The sequence below is a fragment of the Scheffersomyces amazonensis genome (genome assembly GCF_036850825.1).
Source record: "Scheffersomyces amazonensis strain UFMG-HMD-26.3 chromosome Unknown RJT21scaffold_1, whole genome shotgun sequence".
Classification (NCBI taxonomy): Eukaryota; Fungi; Ascomycota; class Pichiomycetes; order Serinales; family Debaryomycetaceae; genus Scheffersomyces; species Scheffersomyces amazonensis.
The window spans coordinates 472560-491625 of record NW_027042741.1 but is presented as its reverse complement, the minus strand read 5'-3'; the positions used below and the strand labels follow the sequence as shown (position 1 = coordinate 491625).

The window sequence follows — 19066 nt, the reverse complement described above, 5'->3', positions numbered from 1 at the left end:
AATAATCGTATAATATAAATATATATTCATGCATTAAGTTTTCGATACTTGTCAATATATCGATATAATAAAATCAATACAATTGAACCTTGTAGAAATAAAATTCTATCCACTCTTAAATATTAAGAAGGCAAGATCACCAATATAAAAATATATAAAGTATCCTTGTTCATGAGTTACATAACTTCCAAAACTTTTACCGACTATTACATGCCAAGTTGGTCCATATAAATGATCTAATTCCTTTTTTAAAAATGTAGCTATATCTTTCTCTATTTTATATTGTAATGCTTGTTCGGATAATTCAAAGATTTTGGCCTGTATATCCTCTGATAAATCAGAAGCCTTTAATACAGCTAAATAAATATTGTTAGTATTTAAACAATTCCCAATTAATGAACTATATCAATCTAGTTACTTACGGATTAGTCTATCTGAACTTTCAGGCATATTAGTTGTAGTGTTGTATGTATGCTGTTATGTTTATTTTGTTACTTGTGTTGACATTTACTGTTACTACTTTAAAGGTTAATTTTTTTTTTTTGTATGCTCACTCTTAAAATATTACGCCTAAAGAATATAAAGTAAAAATCACTGTAAAATTCATATACGTATATATATCTATAACTTCTCATAGTTTAATTTGTTAGCTAAAACATCATTTCTGAATTGATCTACACCAAGAGCACTGGTATGACCCCAGGGTTTCAAGTGGTTTTCATTATCAATGGCTTTGGCAAAGCAGTTAAGCCAACCTTGTCTTGAGAATCTTTTGTTTACAGCATCTAAAGTATCAGGATGAATTAAATGATTATGTAAACCAACATTATCTAAGATTGTTGCTACTTGTAATATTAATCCAAGAGTAGTGATATAACCAGATTCACCTAAATCTTGATGTCTAATAATAGCTTCAGCAACTGCATCTGCATAATCTTTATCACCATTAGTTTCTTCTAATACTAAATCTCTAGAAATAATACCTCCATACCATTCAAATGATAATTTTGTAGCAGCCATATTTTTAGTAGTAGTTCCAATATCATGTAATAAACTAGTAACAAAAACGACTTCAAGATCTAAGTCCCATTTAGGAAATTGATCATGTATGATAGCTTTACTATATAAGTATACTCTTAAAGAATGATTCAAGACTTCTGCTGGTAACTCCTTTTCAACATACTTAAGAACAAACGTTGCTAAAGCGGACTTTGGAAGTTCAGTATTAGTTTGAGCTGTTGGTGCAACGGGGGTTGGGAGAGCTAACTTAATATCCCTAGAGATCTTTTCAAATCCGTACTTTGACATAATATTATAACTATAAGACTGTAAGGCTTAAAGAATTACAAGCCAAATCCAAATTTAAGCCAATTGAAAAGTATAATTCTCAATCATTTCTATATATACGATTGCCTTCAAAGTATGGCTCTCAATGGCTCTCAAAGGACCGGCGTTTGGCATTCATTTTATTTGGCGGGGAATTCCCAATCTGGTGCGCATGTTTAGTAATCTCATCACTCAAAAGAGCCTCGTATAAGTAGTGAAACTAGTGACAGTATTCGACATTCATAGCCCCTCTAAATTTCTGTATGCTTAGATCTTTGACAAATAGTTTCTGGCCCGGCTGGCTGAATATACGGCGATTCTTCACCCCCGTCGGTATTGCAGCAATCACAACTCCGAAGCAAGAGTCAATAAATCAGAGTATCTACAAATGAATATCTATATAAGATAAGCATAATATGACTCTTCTGTATTTAGAGAATCTATTTTAATACATTAAGCAGTTATGTAGTTAAGTAGTAAAGTAACAATTTTTAAAAATATAATTAAGCTATCTAAAGTACCATAGTTAAGAATAAGCTTGTCTGACTGTGTGCAGGTCCGCTCTTTATAGGCTGAAATATATTTGCCAGTGCCCAGTATGAACATGGTTGGAAATTATTAAAGCTCAATTGTACTAAGATAACTGGGTTGTACGTTGTTAGCTAGACTATCATAAAGTATGTCGGAAGCACATTCTTCGGATATATCTACTCATTTTTACAAATTGGGTAATTTAGGAGTAGTCAATTATTACATATACCTGTCGACTACTAATAATGACCAATCATTACTTGAGTTAGAACTTAAGATTCGATATGATAATCCCAAAATTTTAATTACCTACTATAATAAGAGTCTTTACTATTTTACATTTGGTGAAGAAAATAATAATAATAATAATAATAATAATAATAATAATAATAATAATAATAATAATGATAATAATACTAATAATGAAAATGAAAATGAACATGAAAATGAAAATGAACATGCAAATGAACATGCAAATAATACTAAACCTAATTTGGATCTAGAAAAGGAATATTCATCTTTACAATTAAAACATTCTAATACAGTAACGGCTGAAAGTTTATCATATCCACCAAAGACATCAAGTGTATCAGAAATTAATGATGAATTTTTACCATTTGCCAATATAAGCTTTTTAAAAGCAGTTAAAAAGATGATAGTATTTAATTTATCATGTAAGGGAATAATTCATACATTTGGAAATCATTGTGTATTAATAACTGAAAATAATCGATATTCTTTACTATACATTGATCCAATATTATTACCCAAGGGTGATCTTTTACTTTCAATAATTGAAAAGGAATCTACAAGTTTATTTAAATCTCAACAAATTGAAAATTTAGATTCACCAATAGATACAAATTTTGTCATATATTTAATTCCCAGTGGTATAAGGTGTCATTTATTTGATCCAACTAATTTGGCTAAGAATTTCTCTCATAAGAAAGCTGTTGATAATGATAATTTACTTCATTTATTAAAGCTTTGTATTGGTTATAATTCTGAACCAGTAGCATGGATTAAATTAGTACCTAATTTAAAACATTTAAACAATCAAACTTCTCAAATTTCAAAATTTATTCATAATGTAGATAATAGAAAATTCATCTTATGGCCATGGGATTTATGTTTATTACAATTTGGTAAACATGAAAAATTATCTTATGATATAACAACTCAACTGTATCAAAATTCACTCGATCCTATGTCACTTATTTCCGATCTTATAGATTTCAACATATCTAAAAATCAAGCTACTCAAACTCAGTCTGGATCTCAAATTCAATCCCATCCTTATAGTATATCTAGTGTTGCATCATCTATAGGTGGTATAGGATCAGTTGAACCAAGTACTATATTGGAACAAGACCCTCATAAAGATATTATGGAGATTCATGATATAACAACACCAATGGTTAGTGATATATTCTCATTAGCCAATCCAGATGCAACATTTGTAGGTAAAGATATCTCGGATATAAATCCTATTGTTGATACAACTACTACTTCTATGGTAGCTAATCAATCAGAAACTCAAGCACCTGAAGTAGAAGAAGATATGGAAATTGATGATTTGTTTGGAGATGAAGCGAGTGATGGTGAATTACAGTCACAAACATCAAATGAATTAAAGTCTATTATGGAAGTACCTCCATTAGAAAATGATAAGAAGGAAGGAACTTTCTTAACTTTAGATGATATGGATGACTTATTTGATTCCAAAAATGATAATGAAAATGAAAATGACAATGAGAATGATAATGACAACAACGGTAATGAAAATGACAATGACAATGATAATAATGAGTTACTTTCTACTGATCTGAAGGGTGATGTAATGAATATATCACCCGATAATAAGTCAACTGGTTCTGGAAATAGAAATAAATTTGTATCTTACTTAGATATTCCTAAAGATCAAATGACTATTAAACGTCTATCTACTCCTGATTATGATGATCCAGGTGCTCCATTACCAATCATTCCTACACCCATAATCACACAAACAGGATCTTCATATCCTACTAATCCTCCAAGTTCTTTACCAACTAATGTAGATTATAATGAAGATAATAAAATTCAAGGAGGTTCCCATTCACAAGTAATTCAACAAAAATCAGTATTTTCACCAATATTATTTAATCCAATTATCAAAAGTAATATTGATACAAAATATGGTAAAGGAGGGAAATTCTATGTTGAGAAAGAATCTTCAATTGATCCTGAATCTGAAAAGAAACCATTTGTTGCAAGAGCTACGAGTGTAAGTGGATATGATCAACCATCAAAGAAAGAAGTTGAAAGTTTGAAATTAACTCATGATATTCAAGTTGAAGATGCATTATTAGAATCAGATGAATCTTATACATCGGAAGAAAGTGATGAAGATGTAGTTCTTGATGAAATCTCTAAATCTCCTCCATTAAAGTTGAATACTATGAATGAATCATTTGCAAATAAAAGTACTTTAATGACAGTTCCAGTTACATCAGGAAGTGGTATTCCTCAAAGTGTTACTAGTTTAAATGATAATAATAATAATATGTTAGGTATAATTGGTAATGGGAATGGGAATGGGAATGGGAATGGGAATGATAAACAACTGTTTGGATTAAGTAATTTCAATACTGGAGGCTTTGCATCTCCAAATGCTAGTGGTATTAATCGACTTGCATCAATTAAAGTTGAATCACCATTTGCAACTGATTTACATTCAGCTATATCTCCTATGGATTATGAAAAACCCAATACTAATCAACTTCAACAACAATTTAATACTTCAACTTTTGATACTAATTCAAGACGAGTTAGTTCAGCTGATGAATCTCAAAAGAGTGTTAGTGAATCTTCTAATTATTTACCATTAATTCTAAGAAATATTAATGTAACCACTGTTCCTACTACATTTTTTGTAAATAATTTGGTGTCAAAGAATATATTAACTAATTTTACTATTAATGATGATGAAATAGATAATGATTTAGAAGCTGTTCATGAAAATGAAATGATTGCTAATTTGGCTCATCTTAATGAATTATTAGAAATTTTAGTTCCAAATTTAGTATTTGATTTAAATCAAAGTCGTCCAACAATGCCTATTAAATATTATGTTGATGAATCAATTCCTGAATTACAAATTTATGAAAATGAAAAACAAATAATTGAATATAAATTTGCCAATTCAAACTTTGAATCTAAATTTTTTGAAATCTTTCCTCGTTCATATAGAGTTCATTTATCGGAATTTTTATATGATTATAAGGAATTAGAAAAATCAGATGAATTAGATGGTCAACTTGACTTTTTAGATGGTATAACTAATGATGATATGGATATTCTTAATCCCAAATCTCAATATAAGAAATTAAAGACTTTAGAATGGAATGGAATAATTGATGAAATTAATTCTAAAGTAAATTTTGAAAAGTATAAATTAATAGTTGATAAACTTAATAATGATCTAGTTAAAAATGAAGAATTTTATTTTAAACTTCCTCAAAGTAAAACTAGAGTATTAAAAAATAATAATATAGTTAATTTGAATAGTTTAGGACTTAATTTTTGGAAATATCTTGATTTTAGTCCTATTAAATCAGAGAAGAACTTTCAAATCTTATTAATTGCAGAACATAATGGAGATAGTTCATTTATTGATTCATTTTTGAATTCTATTATTCATAATTATAGAGAATGTAATTTTGGAACTATTACTAAAGCCAATTTATCAACGGTTGAAACAAGACCTGATTTAGAAAGTATTACTAATGGTGTATTATTACTTAATAAAGAAAATGAATATTCATATAATGATATATATTCTCAACTCAATAAAAAATTAATATCATTAGTTGAACTTATAAAATTGGATTTGATTAATAAAACCAATAATTTTGAATTTGATAGACCATTACTCCTATTGTTTGTCAACTTCAATAAAAAGATGAATTCATTATTACAAGTTTCTAAAATACTTCGAAATTTTAAAGTTGCTTTAGCCAATCATCAATTACCTCTTGTTCGAGTATTTACTAAAATCATATCGGGAGATTTTTTGGTGAAAAGATTGAATAAACAATATAGATTAAAGATTTTATCGAATTTCAAATTATCTAAATTATCCATGAATTTATATAATCAATGTCCAAATGATCTGATTAATAAAGAAATAGTTAATAATACTTATACTACCTTGGTTAAAGAAGCTCCATCTAAAATTCAATTTAAATTTATTAATGCAAATTTCAAAGATAGTAACTTTAATGATGATATTTTTTTACATCTTGCTTATGAAAGATCATTAGATAAAAATTGGTTTGTGGTTGCATGGTCTGATCCTTTGGGTATAGTAAGTTATAGTAAAGCATGGTATTGTGCTAATTCATCAGAACAACCTCATAAATCAGAAGGTGGAATTCATGATGTTGCTAGTATTTGTGATGATATTTGGGCTAAATCAAATGAACTCTTTAAAAAATTAAATAATGAATTTATTAATAAGTCCAGTAGTTTAGGTGGAAAGAAATTTTTAGTATTAACAAGAATTAATAGCGTAATTCCGGATGATGAATTAGTTCATTGGAAAAGATTAAGTGTTAAACATAAAGATATTTCATTAATAGTTTTATCGGTGAATAGTTCACCTAAATTAGTTTTCCACAATGAAAATGAATTGAATAAGGATGATATAAATAATTCAAATTCAAATTCTAATTCATCTACTTCTAATGTCAATACCAATATCATTCCTTCAAGTTCATATTCTCATTCATATTCAAATTCAATTTACAATCATGGATCTCATAATCTCGATAAAGAATTTGGATTCCGAGCTCCTAGTACTTCTAATAATGGATCTCCATTAACTGGTCAAAGTAATTTGGTTACTTCACCAAGTGGTTTATCATTCCATTCACCACAACAATTCCTTAATGCTCCAGGTAATTTCCTTTCACCTCTGGAGTTATTACCATCCAATAGAGGTCCAAATGGTGCAAAACTCAATGATTCTGATTATTTCTTACAAGAATCAGGTACAGATATTGTAGGAATTGTCCCTCAAGTATGTTTACCTTGTTTTAATTCTCCTACTAGATTAGGTATAAAAGTGGGGTATTTATTGAAGGAAATAAATAGTCGACTTCAATCTACATCAGGAGATTATTTAACATTTGATGTTAGTTTACTTAGTTGTTCTAATTATTGGGATTTAGATGTTTTGATGAAATTACTTTTAAATCACTATAAAAAGCTTATAACTTTGAATGATATACTTGGATTAAGACGTATTGAGGGCTCAATTGAACGTAATGAATCTATTGATGTTAGAGAAGAACTTGAGTATGAATTAGCAGGATTGGTTCCTTGGCATATTGCAGCAGTTGGTAAAGTGCTTGATTTTTTGGTGCACGTATATGTAGAAGAATAAATAGAATATAGTACAGTATTAGTAGGATAATAGTACAAAAGGTTACGGGTCAATTAGTAGTAGAATAGTAATAGTAATCAGTAGTACATACTTAATACTGAATAAATGGGTACTAATAGTTTTCCGATATAGTTAATGTTAAGGCTATATGCATTGTTAATGTTAATGTTAGATCGCTGTATTACTATGACAATTACTATTCCTGCTACTAACTTACTGTCACGCATTGTACGTAGTCTATAATCAGTTAGTATAAGTAGAATATTAAGTAATGAAGTAATAATATGAGTCACATCGTAGATATAGTAATGGTGGCAATAGTCGTAATAAATACTATGATTACTTTAGTGATTTTGTAGTGCATCCCCTAGAAGTACTGTTCCAATTAATAATCACTCACTACCACATATAGACCTTTAATGACAGTCACATGTATTCTCAATTAGTTCCAGTGATGATATTGATATTGTAAGTCACTATTAGCTTACTGATTATTAACTAACCATTAACTATTAACTATTAACTATTAACTAATACTAATACAGTACATTAATTTTTTTGGAGATTTCCTGCACGCAGTCCGGCAATATTGAAAAAATTGTCACCCACCACCAGCTGGTTGATAACGACTAGTTTAAGTTCTAGTAAGTTAATTAGAGCTAGCATCTCGTAATGTCAGATAGCTCAAGTAATCAGTTAAAGCAGGAATTGCACGACGATGAGTCGTTGCAGAGATCGAATTCCGGTACTGATGTGACTGTGGAGTCGGATAATCAATCTCGAGGAAATAAGCGTACTATAGATGATGCGAATGATGATGATGATGACGAAGAAAATCAACATCAGGATGAGGAACAAGAAGATGAAGATGGAGATGAACAAGAGGATGATGAAGATGATGATGATGAAGAAGTTCCTAATCGTAAGAGAAAGCGGAGAAGAGCCAATCAATTTATTGATATTGAAGCTGAAGTCGACGATGAAGAAGAAGATGAATTAGATGAAGATGATGAAGAAGCTGAACTTCTTCGAGAACAATTCATTTCTGATGACAGAGCTGCGGATGTCAATGAAGAAGATCAACAAGATGATAGACTTCATCGACAATTTGATCGTCGTCGTCAAGAAGCAGAAGATCAAGATGCTGAACAACTTGCAGAAACATTAAAACAAAGGTATAGAAGAACTCATACAGTATATAGGGGTGATACTACCACTAGTGGTACTGTTTCTCAAAAACTTTTGATGCCATCTATAAATGATCCATCTATTTATGCTATAAGATGTACACCTGGTAGAGAAAAGGATTTAGTTCGAAGATTATATGATAAGAAAAGGACTTTAGAAAGAATGAATACTCCATTAGATATTTTAACTGTATTTCAAAGAGATTCATTTAGAGGTTACATTTATATTGAAGCAAAAAGACCTGATGCAATTGATAAAGCACTTACAGGAATGGTTAATGTTTATGTAAGAGATAAACTTTTAGTTCCAGTTAAAGAATATCCTGATTTATTAAAACAAGTTAAATCTTCTGATGTTGAAATTGTTCCTGGAATTTATATTAGAATTACTCGAGGTAAATATAAAGGAGATTTAGCTATGGTTGATAATCTTTCTGAAAATGGTTTAGATGTTCGATGTAAATTAGTTCCAAGATTAGATTATGGAAGAAATGATGAAATTGATAGAGATGGTAAAAAAATAAGACTGAAACTTCGTCCTTTACCTCGACTTTTCAGTGAACAAGAAGCTAGAACTTATGATTCTGAATCTTTTCAACCTGGTAGAGGTCCAAGAAATTTTATTTATAAAGGTGATGAATATAATGAAGGATTTTTATATAAAGATTTTAAAATTCAATTTATTCAAACTAAAGATATTCATCCAACTTTAGAAGAATTAGATAGATTTCAAAATAATGATGAAGATGGTATTGATTTATCAGCTATTGCTGCTTCATTAAAGAATAAAAATCAATCTGAAGGTAAACTGTCAACATCATTTCAACCTGGTGATAAAGTTGAAATTCGTCGTGGTGAATTAGCTAAAACAATTGGTTTAGTTGTTGAAGCTTCATTAAATGAAATTACTATATCTGTAACTGATAGTGGAGATCCAAAATTTGATAATGAAAAATTAACTGTACCACCAAGTGATTTAAGAAAAATATTTTATGAAGGTGATCATGTAAGAGTTGTTGAAGGTAAACATTTTGATGAAACTGGATTAGTTATTAAAGTTGATGGAGATTCAGTTGTACTTGTTAGTGATCAAACAAAAGAAGATGTTCGAGTATTTGCAAATTATTTAATTAAAGCATCTGATGCAACTCTGAATATGAATAGTATTAATAGTAAATATGATATTAAAGATTTGGTACAATTAAATGTATCATCAGTTGGAGTTATTGTTAGATCAGAAAGAAGTTTTTATCAAATTTTAACCTCAGATGGTAGATTAATTGATGTTAAACCTTCAGGTATTTCATCTAAATTAGAATTAAGTCGTCGAGAACAAGTATCTACTGATAAAAATGGATTTACTATATCAGTTGGTGATACTGTTAAAGAAGCTTTAGGTGATAAAAGAAGAGAAGGAGTAATTTTACATATTTATAAGAATTCCTTATTTATAAGTCTGAAAGAAATAGTTGAAAATTTAGGTATATTTGTTACAAATAGAATGAATGTAACAACTGTTTCAACAAAAGATTCAATGGTTTCAAGAAATTTAGGTCCAGATTTAAATAGAATGAATCCAAATTTAAAAGTTCCAAGTGCTATATCAGCTGTTAATTCTGCTCTTCAAACAAGAGCTGGTGGACGTGATAAATTATTATATCGAGATGTAGCCGTTAGTAGAGGAGCATATAAAGGTTTAAAGGGGAAAGTTATTGAAGCTGATGATATATATGCTAGAGTTGAATTACATACTAAGAGTAAAAAAATTAAAGTTGAAAAGCAAGGATTACATGTACTTGATCGTGGTGAATGGGTTCCATACCTTAAATTTATTGGTGCAGCAGTTGATACACAAAGAGATTTCAATAAACCAAGAGCTCCTGCATTTACATCAGGTGATAGATCTACTTGGAATGGTGGAACTACTCCTGCTGTTGGTGCAGGTGCTGCATCAACTTGGGGTGGTGAAACTTCTTCTTGGGCTGGAGGTAAGACTCCTGCTTATGGAAGTCAATCCACTTGGGGTGGAGCTTCAGCCTGGGGTGCTAATAATAATAATAATAATAATGGTGGTGGTGGTAGTAGTGGTGGTAATTCAGCTTGGGGTTCCAAAGGTGGATCCTCTAGTTGGGGATCTAATAGTAGTACTGGAGGAAATTCCACTTGGGGTAAAGGAGGTAATTCCACTTGGGGTTCTACCAATAAAGGTGGTAACTCAACTTGGGGTCAAGGAGGTAATTCTACTTGGGGTTCTACTGGTGGGAGCTCTAGTTGGGGATCTCAAAACAATAAAGGAAACAGAAGTAGTTGGGGAAAATGATAACATAATAACTTTGTAAAATGCATAAATCGTTTGTATATTAGTATATTTCAAAAAAAACCAAATTCAATCTCTCAAGTATTTTCACAACCAGGACAATTATGTAAAATTTCATGTACAAATACATCACAATCAATACAAAAATCATTCTTACATTTTCGACATCTATATCTTGAACTGGTTAAAACATCTAAAGAATCTTTATTAGTTTCTGAAGAAATTCCTGATGGAAATTTAAGTAAACATCCAAAACAATGTAAACTTGAATATTCAGAATTAACTGGAACTTCTTTAAATGGTGATAAAGGTATTAAATGATGATAAGATCTAGCTAAATGAGTTGAAAGAATAAGCATTAATCCACATACAGGACATACAGTTGGTAAATTTGTTACTTTACTTTTACATCGAGGACATTGATAACCAATAGTATTATTAGTTATAATATTAATTCCATCAATATCATTAATTTGTTTTGAATTTTCTGAACCATGAGTTGGATCAGATGCACTTAATTGAGGAAAATCAATTGTAAATGTTGAATTATTTAAACTTGAAGTTAAAGTTGGTTGAATTTTAGAAGGAAATCCCATTCTAATTAATGGAACTCCCTTTGAAGATTTTGCTTCTTGTTCTCTTTCCTTTTCTGATATTGGTAATGGTATTACACAATCCATAAGTAATTCTTTAAAATGAGATTCATTCATAATAATTCCATAATTCTTTGATACAATATTTCTTGCAAGATTATTAGTTCTATTAACTAATTCTTGACAAATAGCTACTTGAGCAGATAATCCAATGACTTTAACTCTTATATCATCTTTAACTAAACTATCTATAGTTTTATGAATATCACCAGGATCACTAGTAAAAATAGATCCAAAAATTATAAGTACTTCTTTTGAATTCTTTGTATTATTTGAACTATTACCAAAATTATATTTTAATAAAGATCGAGCCATTTCTAATGAATTTTGTAATGATGGTTCACCTTTAGGTTCGAATTTATTATGTTGTTTGGCTTTTAATTGTCTTAATCTATCAAGATGATATTGTGGAGATCCACTAACTTCACTTACAAGTTGAGCTATACCATTTCTCATTAATATTATACCTAATTGTGATATAGGATTTTGATCAAAAAATTCTACTATAAATTCTTGTAATAATGATAATGTCATAGAAAATCTTGTGGGTCTTAAATCTTTTTCTAACATAGCTAATGATCCATCAATTACTACAATTAATGTTCGAATAATTCCTCTTTGAAATGGTGTACTTGGATTCTTCATAATTTTCTTCTTTCTATTCTCAATCATACTTTGAATAATCATTTCAAGTGATTGTCCATTATCATTATCTTTCATAATATCCCATGATCTTTGATATTCATCTTCCCATGCATAACCATTGGCACCTTTCAATTCACTAACTTGAGTTCGTTTAGCATTTGATCTTGTTCTTCTTGATACTCCATCTGACTCTTCAGGATCTTCAGATGAAAGTCTCGAAGCTGGACTCTCTGTTTCTCCCACAGGCTGTTGAGAAACATATTCTTCATCTGAATCGTCCATCTCTATACTACACTATATATATATATATATATATATTAAATAGTCAATTATCATCAAATCGCTACAGCCTTATCTGAAAAATTATTTTCGTTTCGCACACTACAATTCTTACTGCTGCTCTATAACGAAGAAGCGATGGATATGTAATACCATTATATATTTACTCATCATCATTAAGATGACGTTTCTTACTATTATAAGTTCTAATCTTACTTGAGAATTGTACTTGACCATTATCATCTATATCATAAAATAAATCAAAGAATTCATTAACTTGTTCATCATCTACAACTCCCATATCTTGTTCTAGGTAAGGAATATCCTTAAGATATTGCAAATTAACTAAATTACTTACTTTATAACCATGACCTATTATAGGAGTAATTTCTTTATCTGATTGATTATATATCTCTTCCTTTCTAATTAATCCATAATAATCAGTAAATTCTAATTCATTCACATTAAATATATTAGGTGGATATAATTTATTCTCAATATCTTTATTCTTCTTAACTTTAGGTACTGGAGCAGATTCATTCTCTTGAATATAAAAGTTTCTTAATAATTGTATAGCTTCAGTTCGCATTATTCCTCCTATACTCTTATAAGTATTTCCAATTAATTTTTTATCATTATGAATTGATAGTACTGTACCATTACCTCCAAATCTATCATTACTACATCCATAAATAACTTGATTTATACCTAATTGTCTTAAAAATGATGCACACATAATACAAGGTTCTACAGTAACATACATAATAATATCTTGAAAATTAATTTGATGATCATTCTCCATCAATCTCTTTACAGCAATAAACTCGGCATGTTTTGTTCCATTTAATGATGCATTGGTATAATTATATCCTATACTAATAATCTTTCCTGTTGATTTATTCACCAATATACATGCTACTGGAGTCTCATTCATAAGTAATGCCTTGAATGCTATAAAGAGACTGGTGGCCATATATTTAAACTCATCTGTAAGATCCTCCATACTATTACTAATATATATAGTTATTGAACTAAATCTCTATAATCTATCCCATCTATACTATCTATACATCTCCTAAACCTTCAGACTTATTTTTCGCGACTATTTTCTTAGCGGTTGGCTTACTTTTTGACTTATGAACTGATCTTAATTGCTTAGATTCAAAGCAAAAGCAAAAGCAATGAGTGATATCCAGAAGGCATTACTCAGGCGAATTAAGCAGCAGGAGGCCGCTATGGGACTCTCTGTTCTTTCTGAAGAATCTGAGTCATCAGTACTGCCACTGCCACTGCCACAACCAAAATCTCAATCGGCTAATCCCCAGACTCATACAGAAGACGAGCCTATAATAACGAATTATCATAAATTTAAGGCAACTTTCTTTGACTGTTCTGAAACTTTTATTCATGAAGGTGTATCCCTTCAAGCATATATTAAATTACCAAAAACAAAGGATACTCAAATATTTGTATTAGTACATGGAGCTGGTTCATCTTCAATGACATTTGCTCAATTAGCCAGTAATTTAATAAAGGAAGACAGTAATGTTGGTATATTTATATTTGATTTAAGAGGTCATGGAGACTCTTCATCAACTACGGATTTTTCTTTACTGTCATTAGTAGAAGATTGTTCATTTATTATTCATAAATTTATTGAAAAATATGATTTATCATCTAATTCATTATATTTTGTAGGTCATTCCTTAGGTGGAGCTGTTATAGCAAATTTTCTTAAACAACCAATAACAGATTTAAATATTAGAGGTGAAGTTATACTAGATATAGTTGAAGAAACTGCTGTTAAATCTTTAAGTTCTATGCCTAATTTTATTGAGAATAGACCTAAATCTTTTAATTCTATAACTAAAGCTATTGATTGGCATATGAACTTTTTATTATTTAATCAAGAATCAGCAAATTTAAGTATTCCTGATCTTCTCGATACTAATTTACATTGGAAAACAGATCTTTCATTAACTCAACCAGCATGGGATACTTGGTTTACTGGGTTATCACAAAGTTTTTTAACATTTAAAGGTCCTAAATTATTATTACTTTCAGCTCATGAAACATTAGATAAAAATTTAATTATAGGTCAAATGCAAGGTAAATATCAATTGGTGGTATTTAATAATAATCATAATTCTGGTCACTTTATTCATGAAGATTTACCTCATCAAGTGGCAGTATGTTTATTGGATTTTGTTAAGAGGAATGAAAATCCTGATAAATTTATGAAAGATGAATTAGGAATTGTTCCTAAATGGGGTGGGAAAATAAATAAGTAATTAATTAAATCATTAAATTAGAAATATATATTAAAAGTTGGATATTTCACTCTACACTAATATTGTTCTTTTGTATCTCTTCTTCTCTTCTTTTAATATCTTCGACAACTTCATCTATTTTCTTTGAGGCATGAGGGAATCTTGGATTAATTAAAAATGGTCTTAAATCGAATCTATTATCATCAGGAGAATATTGTTCTGCATGATAAGCAGGAGTCATTGTTGTCATTTTATGTCTATTAATGGCATAAAAGAACCAAAATCGTTTAACTTTTTCAGCTACTTGTTCAGCAGTAAGATTTAAAGGAGGTTGAGACCATTCATGATATAATTTAATAAACATTGATAATGGACCACATTTATCTACTTTTCTTAATCTCCCAAATCTTGATAATTCATCATAAGTCATTCCCATATCTATTTCATCACTTTGAACATAATTTTCAGTTATAGGTTCTAATTCAGCCGTTGGAGTAGCCGTTAAAAATTCATTTAAAATAGGTAATTCAAATTTAATTTCTGCCCAAGCAATAAATCTTTTTAAATCAGTCTTTGAAATTCCTCCAATTGGATTTATATCAGCTGATGAACAATCATATTTAGTTAAATAACCTCTTAAACATTCATCAACATTTGCACTACCTAAAACAAGTAAACCTCCAGTAGATTTATTTCTAGTCCAAGGTAATAATTGAGCAAATAAATAACTTAAAACCATTCTTAATCTTGCTTGAATATTTTGTAATGCTAAATTTTCAGTTTGACTACCACCAAAAATTTTAAAAATTGGTTTTTTACCAGTAGCAACTTCAAATACTGAAATAACGGCTCCAACTAATGTATCCATATTTAAATCAATATGATAAGCACCAATTTTTTTAGCTAATTCTTTAGCTCTAGTTCTTGTTTCCTTTGATGAATTTTCTGTACCCATAAAACTAGTATGAAATAATTTTTCAGCAATTTCTTGAGGAGTATTTGGAATAAAATTTGAATCATGAGTTAATGATTGAATATCATTTAATACTTGTTTATTGCCATCTTTAATTGCTTCAACTACTAATCTACACATCAGATGAACAATAACAGCAGTTGCACAAGAATCTATACCACCACTTAATGGTAAGAAATAACCCCCAGTTTTAGATCTTCTTAAATAATCCCATAACCAACAAGCAGGTCCTAAGGCAATTTCTTCTTCTGGTAAATGATATCTAATTGGTCTAGTAGATGTTGGAACTATAAGAGGATTAAAAACATTAGAAGTTGGTGATAAATCAATTTCACAATAAAGTGATTTATAAATATCTTTTCTATTTACTGATTGAAGACTTGCCGATTTTTGATTTCTATAAGATCTAACATCATCAAGATCAATAGTTGCAGAAACTACTTCGACATCATTTAAAGAAAATTGAGAAGCTTGAGCAACTACTTTACCATTAAGAATAATGGCTGCACAACCATCATAATATAATCTATCACCATCACAACCACGTTGATTTGAATAAAGATAAACTCCACCACATTTTTTTGTTGCTTCAGTTATTAATTCTAATCTTGTATCTAATTTTCTTAATTCATGATGTGAACCACTTGAATTTGTAAATATTTCAACACCATCAAGACTCATATCAATATGAGGAGATTGAGGAGTAAATAATTCTTCACAAGTTTCACAACCTAATCTTGTTTCAAAAGTTTCAATTACACAATCTCCAAATGTAACTCTTGATTGTTGAGTAATTTTACTAATAAATTTAGGTAATTGATATTCTTCAAAATATTTTGGTCTATTCCAAGGAGTAAAATATCTCATTTCACGATAATTTCCATCATTAGCTAAATATAATTTAGGTCTAATTAATAAAATTTTTGCATTATATGAAATAATTCTACAATTATATTTATTAGATTTATGAATAATTGGAATCCCAATATCTAATAAAATATCTTTAGTATCGGGATGAGAAATAATATCTCCATAAATTTCCCATGAATGTTGATATAAATCACTTTCACTAAAATGATCTAAACATCCATATCCACAAATTTCTAATTCTGGTCCAACTCTAAGCTTAGCACCTTGTTTCTTTGCTTGTCTAATACTCTCAATAATACGATCACGATTTCCTTCAAAATCAAGTGCCCATTGATTTAAATTACAGGTAGCAATTGTAATGTAATGACCCATTTTTATATTTGCTAATTCACTTTACTAATCTGTACTTCAATTAACTTTACTTGTACTTCTCTTTCTCTTTATGTGAAATACTTACCGACTACCATCAACCTCGTTAAGTTTTTTTTTTCTATAGTGAGTCGGCTTTTGCTCCGCACTTCCGCTAGAGCCTTTGACAGATCCGACAATTTAGCAACCATTAATACAGACTTTTAAAAATGTTAATATCATTAATATCATTAAATGCTTTTCTATGAAAGATGTTAATGGGGACTTAGTTTTGTTCCCGAGGAATTTCCTTCATTCTTGTGCATTATCATAGATTATTTTACTGATTAATAATCTTACGATACTTAAGCTGTTCCGGTAACAGTCTCCATCGCCGAATTCGCAGTCTCCGTATGATTTAGAATGACATGACTTTTGACAGCAACAAGTTGCAGCAAACTTGCAACACTTAATGGTACTTACCGAAATTGCTACGGAACCTCCGAAGGAATTAAAATCTTTTGTATGTGTGCACGTGCAAGTCGGCACGCCTTCTCCTGATCCACTAAATAAAATCCTCCAGATTTGTTCCGACGGGACAATTTCTCTGTTCCTGCATATCTATGATAAGAGCAATGGGTACTCCGACAGCTAAGGGGTATATATATACGGATAGATATACATATACATATATAAATGATATAATAGTTAGTACGATACAGATATAGTCAGTCAATCACCAAATAATTATAATGCATAAAGTTGAAAAATTAGTAATTAGTCCATTACCAAAGACTTCCTTTGGTTGTTCCGTAACTCTTCCAGGGTATGCCAATAACGATCCTAGTAATTTAAACGATGAAGATTTCAAAAGTTTATATGAAGCGGTTCTTACTTATCTTGTAGTTGTTATTCCTGGTCAAGAAGAATTAGCTCCTAAATCACAATATATTTTAACCAAAAGATTTGATCCATCTATTCCTGAACCAAAGCCTGATTCAGGTTATGCAGGTTATGGTCATGGTAAAGAATTTAGACATCAACAATCAGTATTAAGAAAAGATGGTACTAGTGTTAAATCTCAACCTCAAGTTCAAATATTAGGTCAAGGTGTATTTGAAGCAAATGAACCTGGTAATGAAAATGGTGAAGCAATAAGTTTAACTCATCCATCTCATACTAGTTTCCATCATACTCCATTAACAGAAGATCAAATTAAGAATGAACATAGAACTAGATTTTATAGATGGCATATTGATAGTGCATTATATGATTTATCTCCACCATTAATTACTACTTTATTAGGTATAAAAGTTCCTCCATCAACTCAAACTCAAAAAATTATATATGAAGATGGATCAGGAGATGAATTAGAATTAACTCAAGGTGCTACATGTTTTGTTAGTGGAGCTAATGCTTATAAAAATTTGAGTTTAGAAGATAAAGAATTTGCTGCCAATACTATAGTTGAATATGCACCACATCCATATATTTTTATATCACCAGCTGGTGCTACATCAGATGGATTAACTATGGTTAGTGAATCAAAAGAATTTTCCTTTGATAAATTACCAGAATGGGAAGAATCTAAAGTTAAAAAATTACCAATGTTATGGACTAATCCAGTTACAAAAGAACAACATTTACAATTACATGGATGTTGTTTATATAAATTACATACTAAACAAGCCGATGGATCAATTAAAACTTTAGAATTAGAAGATGCACGTAAGAAGGCTCATCAACTTATGAGACCTTCAATTAGTCCAAAAGAAGTGTTGGCCCATTCTTGGAAACAAGGAGATTTGGTATTATTCTTTAATAGAGGAGTATGGCATTCAGTTACTGGAGAATTTAAAGGAGTAGCAGCTGATGGTAAAGATGAGAGAAGATTAATGCATCAATGTAACATTGCCAGTGGTCAAGATCCTGTCTATGTGAGTGCATAATATCAATTATCTATTACTAGTGATTTATTATCAATTGGATATGTTTATAGTTTGTCATTACAGTTTGTAGTTAATCAATATATTGTTAAGTAAACAATTACCCATAATAAAATAATTATAATTACAATTAAATGTTCCCCACCCTCGGCCCACTATAGTAACGATCGGGCTCTCTCTCTCTCTCTAAGTGTCTCTTTTTTTTCAGTCGGTCTCAGCCGATCACCTTATAAAAAAAGGTTAGCTTGCTATTAATATATAGATCAAATACTACAAACAAACACTATATAATC

At 29.8% G+C, this 19066-nt stretch overlaps 9 protein-coding genes across 9 annotated transcripts; 4 read left to right on the top strand and 5 right to left on the bottom strand. All coding sequences in view use genetic code 12, as the record gives it.

Moving 5' to 3' along the window:
* Positions 1 to 7: 7 nt before the first annotated feature.
* Positions 8 to 552, bottom strand: RJT21DRAFT_8445 (dynein light chain). Its single transcript, XM_064885398.1, has 2 exons — positions 423 to 552; positions 8 to 356 (listed from the first exon to the last, which is right to left on the bottom strand). The coding sequence occupies exons 1-2, from the start codon at positions 448 to 450 to the stop codon at positions 106 to 108; spliced, it is 279 nt and encodes a 92-aa protein (XP_064740588.1). The 5' UTR covers positions 451 to 552; the 3' UTR covers positions 8 to 105.
* A 26-nt stretch (positions 553 to 578) lies between these two features.
* On the bottom strand, positions 579 to 1772 carry RJT21DRAFT_116858 (cyanamide hydratase). The gene has a single exon (XM_064880506.1). The coding sequence runs from the start codon at positions 1306 to 1308 to the stop codon at positions 622 to 624; it is 687 nt and encodes a 228-aa protein (XP_064740587.1). The 5' UTR covers positions 1309 to 1772; the 3' UTR covers positions 579 to 621.
* A 233-nt stretch (positions 1773 to 2005) lies between these two features.
* On the top strand, positions 2006 to 7285 carry SRB9 (Srb9p; the record flags this gene model as incomplete). Its single annotated transcript, XM_064885289.1, has 4 exons — positions 2006 to 3458; positions 3555 to 4322; positions 4410 to 6611; positions 6690 to 7285. The coding sequence occupies 4 exons, from the start codon at positions 2006 to 2008 to the stop codon at positions 7283 to 7285; spliced, it is 5019 nt and encodes a 1672-aa protein (XP_064740586.1).
* A 504-nt stretch (positions 7286 to 7789) lies between these two features.
* SPT5 (transcription elongation factor) lies at positions 7790 to 10829 on the top strand. Its single transcript, XM_064885392.1, has one exon. The coding sequence runs from the start codon at positions 7958 to 7960 to the stop codon at positions 10790 to 10792; it is 2835 nt and encodes a 944-aa protein (XP_064740585.1). The 5' UTR covers positions 7790 to 7957; the 3' UTR covers positions 10793 to 10829.
* RJT21DRAFT_116854 (TFIIH/NER complex subunit) lies at positions 10469 to 12451 on the bottom strand. The gene has a single exon (XM_064880505.1). The coding sequence runs from the start codon at positions 12367 to 12369 to the stop codon at positions 10867 to 10869; it is 1503 nt and encodes a 500-aa protein (XP_064740584.1). The 5' UTR covers positions 12370 to 12451; the 3' UTR covers positions 10469 to 10866.
* A 55-nt stretch (positions 12452 to 12506) lies between these two features.
* RJT21DRAFT_116853 (tRNA(adenine34) deaminase) lies at positions 12507 to 13441 on the bottom strand. Its single transcript, XM_064880504.1, has one exon. It carries the CDS (start codon positions 13367 to 13369, stop codon positions 12530 to 12532), a length of 840 nt encoding a protein of 279 aa, XP_064740583.1. The 5' UTR covers positions 13370 to 13441; the 3' UTR covers positions 12507 to 12529.
* Positions 13442 to 14705, top strand: PPE1 (carboxylesterase-mitochondrial 37S ribosomal protein YmS2). Its single transcript, XM_064885639.1, has one exon. The coding sequence runs from the start codon at positions 13548 to 13550 to the stop codon at positions 14655 to 14657; it is 1110 nt and encodes a 369-aa protein (XP_064740582.1). The 5' UTR covers positions 13442 to 13547; the 3' UTR covers positions 14658 to 14705.
* On the bottom strand, positions 14704 to 16851 carry RJT21DRAFT_81182 (glutamine-dependent NAD(+) synthetase; the record flags this gene model as incomplete). Its single annotated transcript, XM_064885281.1, has 1 exon — positions 14704 to 16851. The coding sequence occupies one exon, from the start codon at positions 16849 to 16851 to the stop codon at positions 14704 to 14706; it is 2148 nt and encodes a 715-aa protein (XP_064740581.1).
* A 609-nt stretch (positions 16852 to 17460) lies between these two features.
* On the top strand, positions 17461 to 18877 carry RJT21DRAFT_116850 (uncharacterized protein). The gene has a single exon (XM_064880503.1). The coding sequence runs from the start codon at positions 17580 to 17582 to the stop codon at positions 18774 to 18776; it is 1197 nt and encodes a 398-aa protein (XP_064740580.1). The 5' UTR covers positions 17461 to 17579; the 3' UTR covers positions 18777 to 18877.
* Positions 18878 to 19066: the final 189 nt, after the last annotated feature.